This window comes from Stegostoma tigrinum, chromosome 22 (assembly GCF_030684315.1).
Source record: "Stegostoma tigrinum isolate sSteTig4 chromosome 22, sSteTig4.hap1, whole genome shotgun sequence".
Taxonomy (NCBI): Eukaryota; Metazoa; Chordata; class Chondrichthyes; order Orectolobiformes; family Stegostomatidae; genus Stegostoma; species Stegostoma tigrinum.
In genome coordinates, this window is record NC_081375.1 from 46,338,141 (window position 1) to 46,351,496 (window position 13,356).

General features: G+C 40.1%; 1 protein-coding gene across 5 annotated transcripts in view; it reads right to left on the bottom strand.

Annotated features, from left to right (window-relative positions):
- The window catches only part of LOC125463787 (myosin-16), a 298,842-nt gene that overhangs the window by 193,917 nt on the left and 91,569 nt on the right, over positions 1-13,356 (bottom strand). The window contains exon 1 of one of the 5 annotated variants that reach the window (XM_048555483.2): positions 9,861-10,247. The exons of 3 other annotated variants lie outside the window; for them this stretch is intronic. In XM_048555483.2, coding sequence (XP_048411440.1) covers positions 9,861-9,995 — 135 coding nt within the window. In that variant the 5' untranslated portion in view covers positions 9,996-10,247. Of the gene's footprint in view, positions 1-9,860; positions 10,248-13,356 lie in introns of those variants that run through there. One more of the 5 variants, XM_048555485.2, reaches the window with a different exon arrangement.

Consider the following 13,356-nt stretch of genomic DNA (forward strand, 5'->3'; position numbering starts at 1 on the left):
TAGCTCTCTCAGTCAGTAAGAGTTTCCTGGAGTTGGACAAGTCACTTTGGGAGTTTTTCAGAACGTGAGAAAGGCAAAGCTTTTGGAATTGGCAGACTAGCTGGAGTTGGTGTTGCTTGGGTCCATGTGAAAAGGGGAGGTAATTACAGCGATAGCTCGATGTTCAGGATTGCTGGAAATGGCTAAAATTCACTTGCAAATGAAGCGGCTTGAATAAGAATAGGAAATTAAACTGTTTGAATTATGATTAAAAGTAGAGGAAAAAGAAAGGAAAGGAATGCTCTCGCAGGTCAAAGAGGGAGTGAAAAGGGAGAAAGAAAGAGCTTTTGAACTTCAGAAGTTGAAATCAAAAACTCAAAGTCAACTTAAAATGGTGGAAGTAGAGGTGAAACAGAAATAGTGATGGACAGCAATCCCATTGTAGCAAAATGTCTGGTGGGGATCTGTTTAAATATATCCAATAATTGCCAAGGTTCAAGGAGAAGGATGTAGAAGGCTTTTTCATTTCATTTGAGAAAATAATTAAACAAATGAAATGGATGGTGACCACTTGGGATCCAAACAAAGTTGGTAGGTAGAGCTAATGAGATATTTGCATTACTATCAGGAGGTATCTGGGGAGTATGAGGAGGTGAAAAAAGCAACCTTACGTGCAAATGAGCTAATACCAGAAGCCTATGGAGCATGTTTTAAGAATATAATGAGAGAACGTGGACAAATGTACATGGAGCTGGAAAATTTCAAACAAAGTAATTTTGATAGGTGGATAAGGGCATTGAAAACAGATCAAACACATGACGCTCTTAGAGAGACTATTACTTTGCAGGAGTTCAAAAATTCACTTCCTGAAGTTGTGTGAATTCATGTGGAAGAGAAGAGAGTTAAAACAGCAAGTTCAGCAGCAGAAATGGCAGATGGTCATGAGTAGATTCATAAATCTGACATCAATTTCAATCAGTGAGGAATAGAAATTGGGGAAAAGAGAAATCCTCAGGTAATAAGGGCAACCGGGATCTCATTGAAGATAGTTTGCCACAGAGTGGAAAGGAAATCTGAGAGGGGGAAAAAGAAGTAAAAAAGCTCAGGTCTTTTCACTGTAATAAATTAGGCCACATGAAGTCGCAGTGTTGGTTGTGTAAAAGAAGTGTGGGGAAGAGGGATGTGAGGAAAATAGGATAAGGCAGTGGGTTTTGTTGAAGTAGTAAAAGAAAGTTTTTGAAGCTAACACGCTGCAAAAGAATTTCAGGAGTTCGTTGAGAAGAAAAGTGTTAGATCTCTTTAAAGAATTTCCTTGTGTGCGTAAGGTTTACTCATGTGTGCCAAGAGGAATAGATAGAGGAATTAAGATTTTAAGATTTACAGAGCCATCAATCTTTGTTGAGAGATGAGAAGATATGTAATTCAGAATAGTATTACCAGACAAGGTTGGAATATGTGGAATTCATGGTGGAAAGAGCAATGCTCTATTATGTAAAGTGTGGTTGGAGAGACCGATGAAAAGTGGTGGTGGTGGGAGTAATAGAGAAGTTCTCAGTTCCAGGAATACAATGTATCCTTGGTAATGATAAAGTTGGATCTCAGGTGGCATGATGCCTACTGTGGTGGAAACACCTGTGAAAAATCAGGCAACTGAGGTGTTACAGAAAGTTTTGCCTGGGAGCTTTCTTGATTATGTGGTTATCTAGGTCACAAAGCTGCAGGTGGAAATAGCGGGAGAAATCAAAGAATAAAGATCAGGAAGTTGAAGTTTAATCATCAGAGACTGTGTTTGATCAAATAGTTAAGGAAAAAAACAAGAACATTTGGAAGACAAGTGGATATTTTTAGTTCGGAGAAATTAGCTTAATTACATTAAACAGGAAAACTTAAAGCATTTGTATCAAAAAGCACACAGGCAAGTGGAATTTGAGTTTATCCCAGAATGTTACTGTCTAAAAAAGGGTGGCTTGATGAGGAATTGGAGATCACCACATATTCAGGCGGATGAGAAATGGGCAGAAGTTTATCATATTGTATTACCATTGGGTTATAGAAAGGAGGTAACAAAAACAAAGTTGCTGGAAAAGCTCAGCAGGTCTGGCAGCATCTGTGGAGGACAAAACAGAGTTAACGTTTCGGGTCCGGTGACCCTTCCTCAGAACTGACGGCGGCTGGGAAAACGTCAGTTTATATGCAGAAAATAGGTGGATGGGATAGGGAGTAAACAATAGGATAGAGCCCAAAGAGAGAGAAAGACAGTTGGACAGACAAAGGAGTTGCCAACGATCAGGCTGGGAGGGTGAATAGTTGTTAATGGGGACTGTTAGTGACTAACAACAGGGGGTGTGTAGGGGCAGACTATGTGGCAACAAGGCCTGTTGTGTGGGGTGGGGGGCTGGGCATGGGGGTGTTTAGGCCCTAAAATTATTGAACTCAATATTGAGTCCGGAGGGCTGTAGGGTCCCCAAGCGGAAAATGAGGTGTTGTTCCTCCAGCTTGCATTGGGCTTCACTGGAAAACTGTAGCAAGCCGGAGACAGAGATGTTGGCCAGGGAGCAAGGTGGTGCATTGAAGTGGCAGGCAACAGGTAGTTCAGGGTCTTGCTTGTGAGCAGAATGTACATGTTCTGCGAAGTGGTTGCCAAGAATGCGCTTCATTTCCCCAATGTAGAGGAGACCACATTGTGAGCAGCAAATGCAGTAGAGTAGCTTCTCGGGAGCGCAGGTGAAGTGTTGCTTCACTTGGAAGGTATGTTTGGGCCCGTGGATACTGGGGAGGGAGGAGGAAAATGGGCAGGTGTTGCACCTTCGTCGGTTACAGGGGAAGGTGCCGTAGGGCTGTGGGGAGATGTTGGGGGTGAAGGAGGGATGGACCAGGTTGTCCCAGAGGGAACGGTCCCTGCGGAAGGCAGACACGGGAGGGGAGGGGAATATGTGTCTGGTGGTGGCATCTTGCTGGAGGTGGCGGAAATGGCATCTGACGATCTTCTGGATGTGGATGCTGGTGGGATGGTAGGTGACGATAATTGCTGTTGTGGGAGGGAAGAGAAGGGGTGAGGGCAGAAGTGTGGGAGATGGGTTGAACCTGATTGAGGGCCCTGTCAACAACGGAGCTGGGGAATCCTCAGTTGAGGAAGAATGTGAACATTTCGGAGGCTCCCTTGTCAAAGTTGGCCTCATCTGAACATATGCAATGGAGACGGAGGAACTGAGAGAATGGGATGGAGTCTTTAGAGGAAGTGGGGTGTGAGGATGTATAGTCCAGGTAGCTGTGGGAGTCGGTGAGTTTGAAATGGTTTTTAGTGGCCAGACTATCCCCAGAAATGGAAACAGAAATGTCGAGGAAGGGAAGGGAGGAGTCAGAGATAGACCAGGTGAAAGTGAGCGTAGGGTGGAAATTGGAGGCGAAATTGATGAAGTTTTCCATTTCTTGATGAGAGGGAAGCAGCACTGATGATATCATCGATGTATCAGAGAAAGAGTTGTGGGTGGTGGCCAGAATAGGACTGGAACATATCGTTAGCAACTCCTTTGTCTGTCCAACTGTCTTTCTCTCTCTCTTTGGGCTCTATCCTATTGTTTACTCCCTACCCCATCCACCTCCCTATTTTCTGCATATAAATGACGTTTTCCCAGGCACCATCAGTTCTGAGGAAGGGTTACCAAATCTGAAACTATCACTTTTTTTTCTCCTCCACAGATGCTGCCAGACCTGCTGAGCTTTTCCAGCAACTTTGTTTTTGTTCCTGATTTACAGCAGCCGCACTCCTTTTGGTTCTTATGTAGAAAGGAGGTGTTGTGGGTAGTACATGAATTACTAGTAGGAGGTCATTTGGGAGTAAGGAAAACTCAAGCTAAAATAGAAAAATATTTTTATTGGCCCGGATTGCATAAGAATACAGTTGAATTTTGCTGGACATAGCATATGTGTCAGGTAATTTGAAAACTTCAGGCAGTAATAAAACCAACACCCTTAATAACCATTCCTGCATTTGAGGAACATCTTACAAGGGTCTCAATTGATTGTGTATAACCTCTACTTAAAACAAAAAGTGGGAATCAGTACATGTTGATCATGATGGATTTGTCTACTAGATTTCCAGAGGCCATTCCACTATATCATATCATAGCTAATAGGATTGTATACAAGCTACTCAATTTTTTTACCAGATACAAACTACACACAGAGGTAGAATCAGATTGCAGGTCAAATTTTACTGCAATATTATTCATGGAGGTTATGGTCAGTTGCGGAATCAATCCAAAACCACTGCAAACTATCCAGAATCACAGAGAGCATTAGAACCGAGGCATCCAACTTTAAAGATCATGTTGAGAGCTTACAGACAAAACTATCCAGAGGATTGGGATAAAGGAATTCTATTTGTACATTTGACAATTAGGGATGCATCTAATGAATCAACTAATTTCAGTCCATTTGAATTAGTTTTGAGGTATGAGATGAGAGGGCCACTGAAATTAATTAAGGAGAAATTGGCAATTTAGAGTTCAGAGATCACACATTTGGACCATGTGTCAAATTTAAGGGAATGATTAAAAAATGCAGGTGAGTTGGCTAGATAGCATTTAAAAGTAGCACAACATGTGCTGAAACAGGAAGCAGACACAAAATAAAAAAAAATAACAATTTTGTCAGTGGTGATTTATTGTTCGTGTTACTCCCAGTGGTAGGTGAACCTTTAAAGGCAAGGTTTAGTGGGCCTTATCCAATCAAAAGGAAATTGAGTGAGGTGAATTATTTAATAGAAACACCGGATGGAAAGAAATCTCACAGTGTGATCTCACATGAATATGCTCAAAGGTGTTTTGATAGGGAAGGAAAGCAGAAGGAATGTGTTACTGGTTACAACACAGAGTGAAAAACCAAGTTCAGAGGATACTGAATTGGACATTCCTCAAATTGGATTGGACAAGAAGGAAGTTCTCAAAATTTGGGATAAAATATTGAATTAGCTTCCAGAGGAAAATCAAATTTCCTGAAAGAGTCATTACAATCATTTGGAGAGATGTGTGGGAATAAGCTAGGAAGTATCAATATGATTGTGCATGATGTGGATATAGAAAATGTTACTCCAATTAAGCACGGGCTCAAGAAGAATGTTAACACATGCTTAGAAACAATATAGTCAGTGAGTTGCAGCAGAATGGAGCTCATCCATAGTAATGATGTCAAAACCAAATGGTACCCAATGATTGTGTGTGGACTATGATAAAATCAATGAAATGACAAAATTGGATTCATGTCCTATTCCATATTTGGAAAACTGTATTGAGAAGGTGGGACGAGAAACTTATATTTCTAAGTTGGACTTTCTCACAGGATACTGGCAGGTACCTTTATCTGAAAGAACAAAGGAAATTTCATGTCAAATGGATTGTACAAGTTTAAAATCAAGCCATTTGGTATAAAATGTGCCAGCCACATTTCAGAGACTAACCAATAGAGTCATTTCAGGATAACAAAGTGTGAAGCTGGATGAACACAGCAGGCCAAGCAGCATCCTAGGAGCACAAAAGCTGATGTTTCGGGCCCAGACCCTTCATCAGAGATCATGGACAATCTGGTATAACAAGGTGTAGAGCTCCTATGATGCTGCTTGGCCTGCTGTGTTCATCCAGCTCTACACCTTGTTATCTCAGATTCTCCAGCATCTGCAGTTCCTACTACCTCATGGACAGTCTGGTGAGTTGTAGGCACACATGGAAAGAACATTTGGAACATCTATCAGAATTGTTTGATCCACTTTGGGAGACAGGCTTGGTGATCAGCCTGAGCAGGACCTAGTTCACAAAAGCACAAGTCACAATCCTGGGCCACGTTATTGGACATTGACAAATGGCCCCACGGGATGTGGATTATCAGGACATTTCCCATACAATCAATGAATAGTGATTCCTGGGCCTGAGTGATTTTTATTGGATTTGTACCGAATTTTAGCAGTGTGGCTGCTCCACTGATTGACTTGTTGAAAAAGTGAGGAATATTTCAGTGGACTGAGGAATGTCAGAGGTATTTGACAGCCTGAAAGCTGTGTTAACCACTGTCCTAATCTTACCTACACCCAATTACGCAAAGCCATTAGGGGTGGCCATTGATGTGAGTGATGTGTGTGTCAGTGCTGCATATTTGCAAGAAGACAGTGAGAAGATACAAAGACCTATTGGTATTTTTCCACAGAGTTGAATAATCTTCAACAGAAATATTCCACAATTGAGAAGGAGTCCTTGATTTCATTGCTGTCATTGCAAAATTTCAACATTTATTTTGCCAGCAATGTGTCTGAGACAAGTGGATATACTGGTCATAACCTCTGAAAGTTTTTGGAAAATATAAGGGTAAAAATTCCTGATGGAGCTTATTGTTGCAGCTATTTAATTTGAAAATTATACCAGATGAAAGAACGTAATTGCTGACATATTGTTGCGTCTTTGATGAAGGAAGATTGAGGCATTCGGTAGCGGCAAAAAAAGGACTAAAATGGACTGTAGTAGTAAATGTTTACATGGTTAGAGTCAGTGCAAATTTTTTTAAGTGAAGTCATCTTTATTTTTTGATGGTTATTTTTTAATAGGCGAGGTAAGAGGATACTATGGCTTTAAGACGTGGCTTTTGTCCTTTTTTTTAATGAAAAAACATTGAGACGGAGGTGCAGAGCAACCTGCTCCTAAGCCAATAAAATGAACAGCTTGTGATGCCTTGGTTTTCTTTTAATTTGGAAAAATTGAAGCAGCTTAAGTGGGGTCAAGCTACCAGAGAACCAGGACCATTTTTTTAAATTTTAGCCTTCAGTAGCAGTTGTTGGGGTCTTGAACCTGGATGTCGAAGCTGTTTCTCCTCTCCATTACAGCTAAAAGCTGGTTTCTCTTCCGGCTGCTAGAATTATATGTGAAGTCAATCTGTTTTACTGAATTTGCCTTTGCTTGAGTGTGCATATGGGAAGTTTCTGTATTGGAACAGTTAATTAGTACTAGTTAATATATGTATTATTACATTAAGCATTTTGATTGTTACAGTTAAGCCAATTCTTTTCCTTTATTTTTATTTTCTCTGTATTCTATTGATAGTTTATGTTTTATTTCAAGCCTGGCAGCTTGACCAATCAAATTGCATATAGAACACAACACCGTTAGAATAATAAAAAGGATCCTGGACTATCTTCTCAATACATTTTGTGGACGTTTGGTCTGGTACCTAACACTGGCCTAGCCTAAATTTGACTTCAGACCATCAATAATGTAGTTGACTCTTAACTGCCTCTAAAATGGCCAAGGAAAACACTCTGTTCAGGGTAAATGGAGGTGGGTGACAAATATTGGTTTTGCCCACATCTGATCAAAAAACTAAACAAAAGCTAACAACTTTTTCTTAAAAAAAAGCAAGGAAAGAAATGCTGTGATTTTCTGGTAGGGCCATTTGGCTGGCTGAGGGCAGAGTGAGGGTGTGCTTAATTAACTTGTATAGTTGATGCTGTCAGATTCTGTATCCATGCTTGAGGACTCTTAACCCTATTGATGCAAGTTCAGTTTCTTTACACTGTCAGGCTCTGTTGCTTTTCCTGGATATGCCTCCTCCAGATGTGCCATTACTTTTAAGAAACTTCACAATGTTGGAAATGAATCAGAATATTGCTTACTTTAATAAATTATTCCTGACAGGATTTCCCACCCCCTTTCCTGAATGTCTTCCTGAGAATTCCACAGCTACTGATGGTCCAGCAGTACCTAATGGAAATGGACATAGTTGATACAGCCGAGACAGTGTGTATGCCAGGATATTTAAACATGGTACTCGCTGCAGCTGAGTTTAATCCTGGTCTCACTCAATGTCCATACGCAAGGGCTTTCCAGTAAATAGGTCTCTTGATTAGGACTCAGCGACTAGGAGTTAGAATTCTATCTGATTGTCCAGCCTCTTCTATCTCTTCCAGCCATTTCTGCTGTCTGAGCTGAAGATTTTGAAAGGGAATTAAATTAGAGTTTCCATATGGATCATGCAATTAATACAATTCAAAAGAGAAAGGCAAAACTCTTAAAGCTGCTTTTCTTTGAATCTGACAGTACAGTCAGAGTCCTTTTGTCCTTTCACACAGGTGCTGCCTTTTTGAAAGGGCTGTTGAATTGGTTCTTTTATCCATCGGCATGGAAAATTTGCCTTTTGAGTTATTTATTCAATTTTACATCCATCAACCTGTCTGGCAGTGTGTTCAAGATCACAGAATTGTTAGGGAGTAGGCTGTTTAGCTTTTCAAATGAATATAATTACCTACTGCCAATCAGTCTTTTCCACATACTATTACATGTTATTTCTATCCAAATAATCATTTCATACCCTTTTGTATGCCTCAATTAATTTTGCTATGGAAAACAATTTTCCAACTTTTGCAAATTGAAGTGCAGGAACATATTCCACAAAAAAGCAATGTTTGTAATCAACCTAGTCAGACAAGTTAAGGCATCTCTCTACATAGGTAGAGCTTGAATCTGGACCTCTTTTCCTGTGGTAGGAACACTACACTTCACCCTAAGAACCTAGAATAGTAGCATACAGTAATGAAAATAATAATTTCATTAAAAGCAAATAATCAAATTAGCTTTAAATGTACAATGTTAAATTATTATGGAAGTTTATAAAACATGTTTTACACATGTTGCCATGTGCACACAATGATGATTAAACAAAATCAGAATTTCACATGACCAATTCTGAATTTTGAATTCAATCCCTAGTAAAGTTAGGTTGCACAAAAAAAAAACTAAAAGCAATGTGGCTACAAGTCCAGGGATTTCCATGAAAATAGAAATGTAAGAATTGCCCGGGAAACTCAACATCAAGCACACTTAAATATATTTGACTAGCAAGACAACCAGACATTGTGATGCACTGGACTGTGGGAAGCTTGCAAATTATTGCTTAAATGGATGATATCATAGAAATTAGACACCGTGAATAGACAGACCAACGGGGAACTAGTTATTAATTCTCTGATGCATAAAAATCAGAAAACTTTGCATCTCTTAAACACAATGCGGGAGATTAACGAGGACTGAGTTGTACAGCAACGGTAGATTGCTGGCACAGATAGCCAAGCAGCCTAGGCAAACAGATGAAAGGAAATCAAACATTTAGCTCACATGTTTAAATTACAGTTATAAGCTTAGCTGTGTGTGCTGTATTCTGGCAAAATCTGTCAAGCATCAACTCAGCAATGTTCACATCACAGGAATCAGTGCACTCCAGAACTTTAATCATTGGGAAAAAAAAACTACATCTTCCCATTTTTGTCCTTTTTGAAGTATGCCAACAACACCTCACACTGCAAGTAAAGAGTCAAGCGATCACAGTTTCTGACAAAGCTCATCGACATCGATCACTTTAATCTGTTGCACCGACTCTCAGAAAGGACCATCAGCATCAACCTTGTCAAAACGTCAAAATAAAAAATGCATCAGCCATGCCTTCATATTCACAACTCTAGCCTCCTGTTTAAAAGAGATTGTGATGATCGTTTTTAAACCACATAAGGAAATCATTGTGACTTCTAATGACTTTCATTCAAACGCAAGAGATAAACAGTTCCTAAGAAACTATTTCGCAAGGTAAAACCGCAAAGAGTTAAGTTCTGAATGCTCAGGGGAGGCTGAACTTTTACACACAGAACAGCTAACAAGCCGACTGTGTTCAATTACAGTGTACCTCGCTAGCTAACTCAGTGCAATCTGCTTCAAGTTTTCTTTTTTCCTCCCAAAGCTTTATCATTGGCCAACATTACAGCGGGTTTTGAACAGGGCACTCGTTCCTCCACACGGGCCAAGTGAAAGAGACGAACGAGGGTAAACTTGTAAGTGAAAGAAAATACGTACTATCCTCTCCTCCAAGGTCGCGCTGTAGTTATCCCAGTCTAGATCTTCTGGTTCAGGCTCCAGCTCCACTCCGTCGGCTGCTTCTGACTCATCGGACAGAGACCGTGATCTCCGCAAGCTCCGAATTCCTGACATTTCTCGGCTGCCTAGCTTCGAGTCCCTGACTACAAAGTGCACACCTGCCTGTCTGGCTGACGAGTGCAGCAGGAGCAAGGCAAGGCTCAGCTTGATTGACTGAGACGGGAGCACTGCGGCGGTAGAAGCCTCCCAGGTCAGAAAGGTGACCAGCTTCTCCCTGCAGAGCTGTAGCTGGCCAGCTGGACCCTCCGACACTTTGGCCTTCGTTGCTCTTCTCTTCCTGTGGATACCTTTGCACTCTCTCCCTATCTCCCTCCCTCTCTCTCTCTCTGCTCACTGACTCGAAAATGTGCCATCAGAGTCGAACAATCACTTTTTGCTATTTGACACACTTCCACTTGCCAGAGACGATGAGCTCCGCTAGCTGACTCAGCACTTTACGAAATGACACTATCAGGGAAATAACTGTAATCAATGGGAGATCCAGTGCCCTTCAGACCCTACACTCAATGCAATTTCTTTTGTGTGTGTGTGTTGCATTGCATCGAACCAACCGTTTGGTGCAGATACATTCTATTCAGAAACCATGTTTCCCACTTCAGATGCCTTTAGGCTGTGTTGTAAAGAATACAATAACTGAATGTTTAGAGGCCTGATGAATCAATAGTGGCAACTTACAGCAAGCCTCATCGAGAACAGAATATCCTTTGCCTGTACCAACAGTCCTGGTAAATTCCTGATGTATTTCTTCGTATAAAATCAGAATTTATTTCATACCAGGGAAACAAACATCCATTCCACATCTACTGTTCTCTGGAAGTGAATATCCTGGCAACGTATGAAGCTGCTTTATATTTTCAACAGCTAACGTTTTAAAGCTATATTCACAGGTGTTTCAGAACTGTACAGAATCATCATTCTAATGTTCTTCCAGCCTGCTTCAGCCTTCTTAATTTTAGTCCCATACAAAGTTATGGATTAGGAGTAGGCCGCTCGACCCCTCAGTTCCATCCTACCACTCCATAAAATCGTGGCTAATCTGATTGTGGCCTTCACATTCCCAACTATCTCAGATTAATATTGACCTGTTGCTGATCAGTCATGAATCTATCTGCCTCATCTTTATGGTATCCATTGACCCTGCCTTCACTGCTCTCTGGGAAAAGGAATTCAAAACATCATGACCCACTGAGAAAGAAAGAAAATTCTCATTAACTCTGTGTTAAATGGGAGACCCCTTACTTTGAACTGTGCACCCTAGTTCCAGTGTCTTCCATAGGGAAACCATCGTTTTAGTATCCATCCTGTTAATTATCCTCAAAATCCTACATACGTCAACATTTTTGTCTTTCATTCTTATCAACTCCAACAGTTACAGGCTCAGCATATCCAAAAATTTCCTCTTCTATGTATCAGTACCGAATGGACTTTCTCCAGGCTACATCTAAGGCTTTTATATATACTTTTCAAAATAAGGAGCCCAAAACTGTACAGAGTACTCCATATGTAATTTCAGCAGCACCCTTAATAACTGTGGAAAAACATCCCAACTTTTTCAATTTCAATTCCTTTGCAATAAACAACAGCATTCCATTTATCTTCCTAATCAGTTGTGTGTCTGCAATCTAAACTTTATATCTACCAGGATACTCATATCCTTCGTACCCATACCAGAGTTTTGCAATCCTTCTCGATTTTAATAATATGCTGCTTTTTAAAATTCTTTTGGCCTAAGTGGACAGGTTGGCATTTTCGTACTTCAAGTTCCATATGCTAATTTTTTTGATTGAAACTGTTATTTTGTGACAGTAAATGCGTCGCTATAAAATCAAAATACAATGATCAATGGATGTTTTTTATGTCCAGAACTCTGCTTCCATGGCAATGCTGCAAGGATCAGAAACAGGTCTCTTGTATTTTCATGACTGAAAGCAACAAATGTTGGTGATCACAGTGAGTCAGGCAGTATCCATGGACAGAGAGCAAGTTAGTAGCTTGCTTTCTGTTCATGGATGCTGCCTGACCCACTGTGATCTCCAACATTTCTTGTTTTCAGTACACATTCCAGTATATGCAGTCATTTGCTCCTATCTTATATTTTCATGATGTATATTCGTATGATCTCAGCTGGTGATATTTCTGGATGTCAAATTCCAAACTGAAATCTGGCATGATAGATCATATCTTGATTTTATTTTATACCCAGTTAGCAAGGTTACCCTTCATTGAAAGACAGGCAGACAATGTTGCCGATTTGGTTTTAATAAAATTAACAATAAAACAGGATCTTTTTCCTGCAAAAGAATAGAAGATGAAGCAGAATAAACCAAGCTATTTACATAAAATACAGATTTGAAAGGCTTAAAACAGACACTAGAAATACAATCCTACCCATCTCAACAACATCACTTCAGAGTGTTCAAATACCAGTCTGCTTTTCTATCACAGGCTTAACTTAATTTTTTTCTTTCAATTTCAAATCTTGGGATTTTGGTGGCCTTTTCCTTGAATAGTCACACAACCAAGCTGAGACGTTCTCAAATTCAAATAATACTTCCAGAATTCTAACTAGACACTTCTGGTCTTGGACTTTTGATCTAAAGTCCTTACGCTGAGGCGACTGTTTTGTGACAGTCTCCTTTTTCCATGAGCAACTGGTTCACACATCTAATTCCCATCAGGTACTCTTTAAACTGAAAAAAAATGCTTTCCAAGCAATGGGTTGCCCCCCCCCCCCACCCTTCCCCACTCTGTGCCCATGAGGTAAAATAAAGTCTTGATCCTTTTAAATATAAAGCAAGATAAAGCTCTTCATTGTTTACTCTGTCCACTCATAAAGCTCTCCCAACACAAAGAAATTCTCATTGTCACTCCAGTGCTTCCCTCTCTCATACTGGTTTCTTAAAAAGAAAAACATGGATCTAGATGTACTGACAAGCTAATCTTTAAACTCTTTTCAAGAAAAATGTTTTTTAAAAACCAAGTTATTCAGACATATTAAACACATATCTGGGGCAAGTAGGACTGGAATCCAGACCTACTAGCTCATAGTAAAGGATACTACCACTTAGCCACAAGCCTCTTGTAAACGTAGGCCAAAACCCACATATCACTTGTTCAAAATCCAAACTCGAAAACAAATGATACTTCTATAAATAATAATGTCAATGACTTAAATTTAAGGATTGGGATTACAGATGATTGGCCATGTGATTGATTAAACTGCAGGCCGATGGATATCAACATTCTGTTATAGCCTGTGAGACAATGAACTAAGAACTGGAAAATGGGATTTGGTTTCATAAAACTTTCTCGATGACCACAGACATGATGAGTTGAATGGTCTCACCAGTGCTGCATATTTTATATACTTCTGTGAATGCAAGTTAGAAAACCTCTAGAAGTGAAAAGTTTTTGT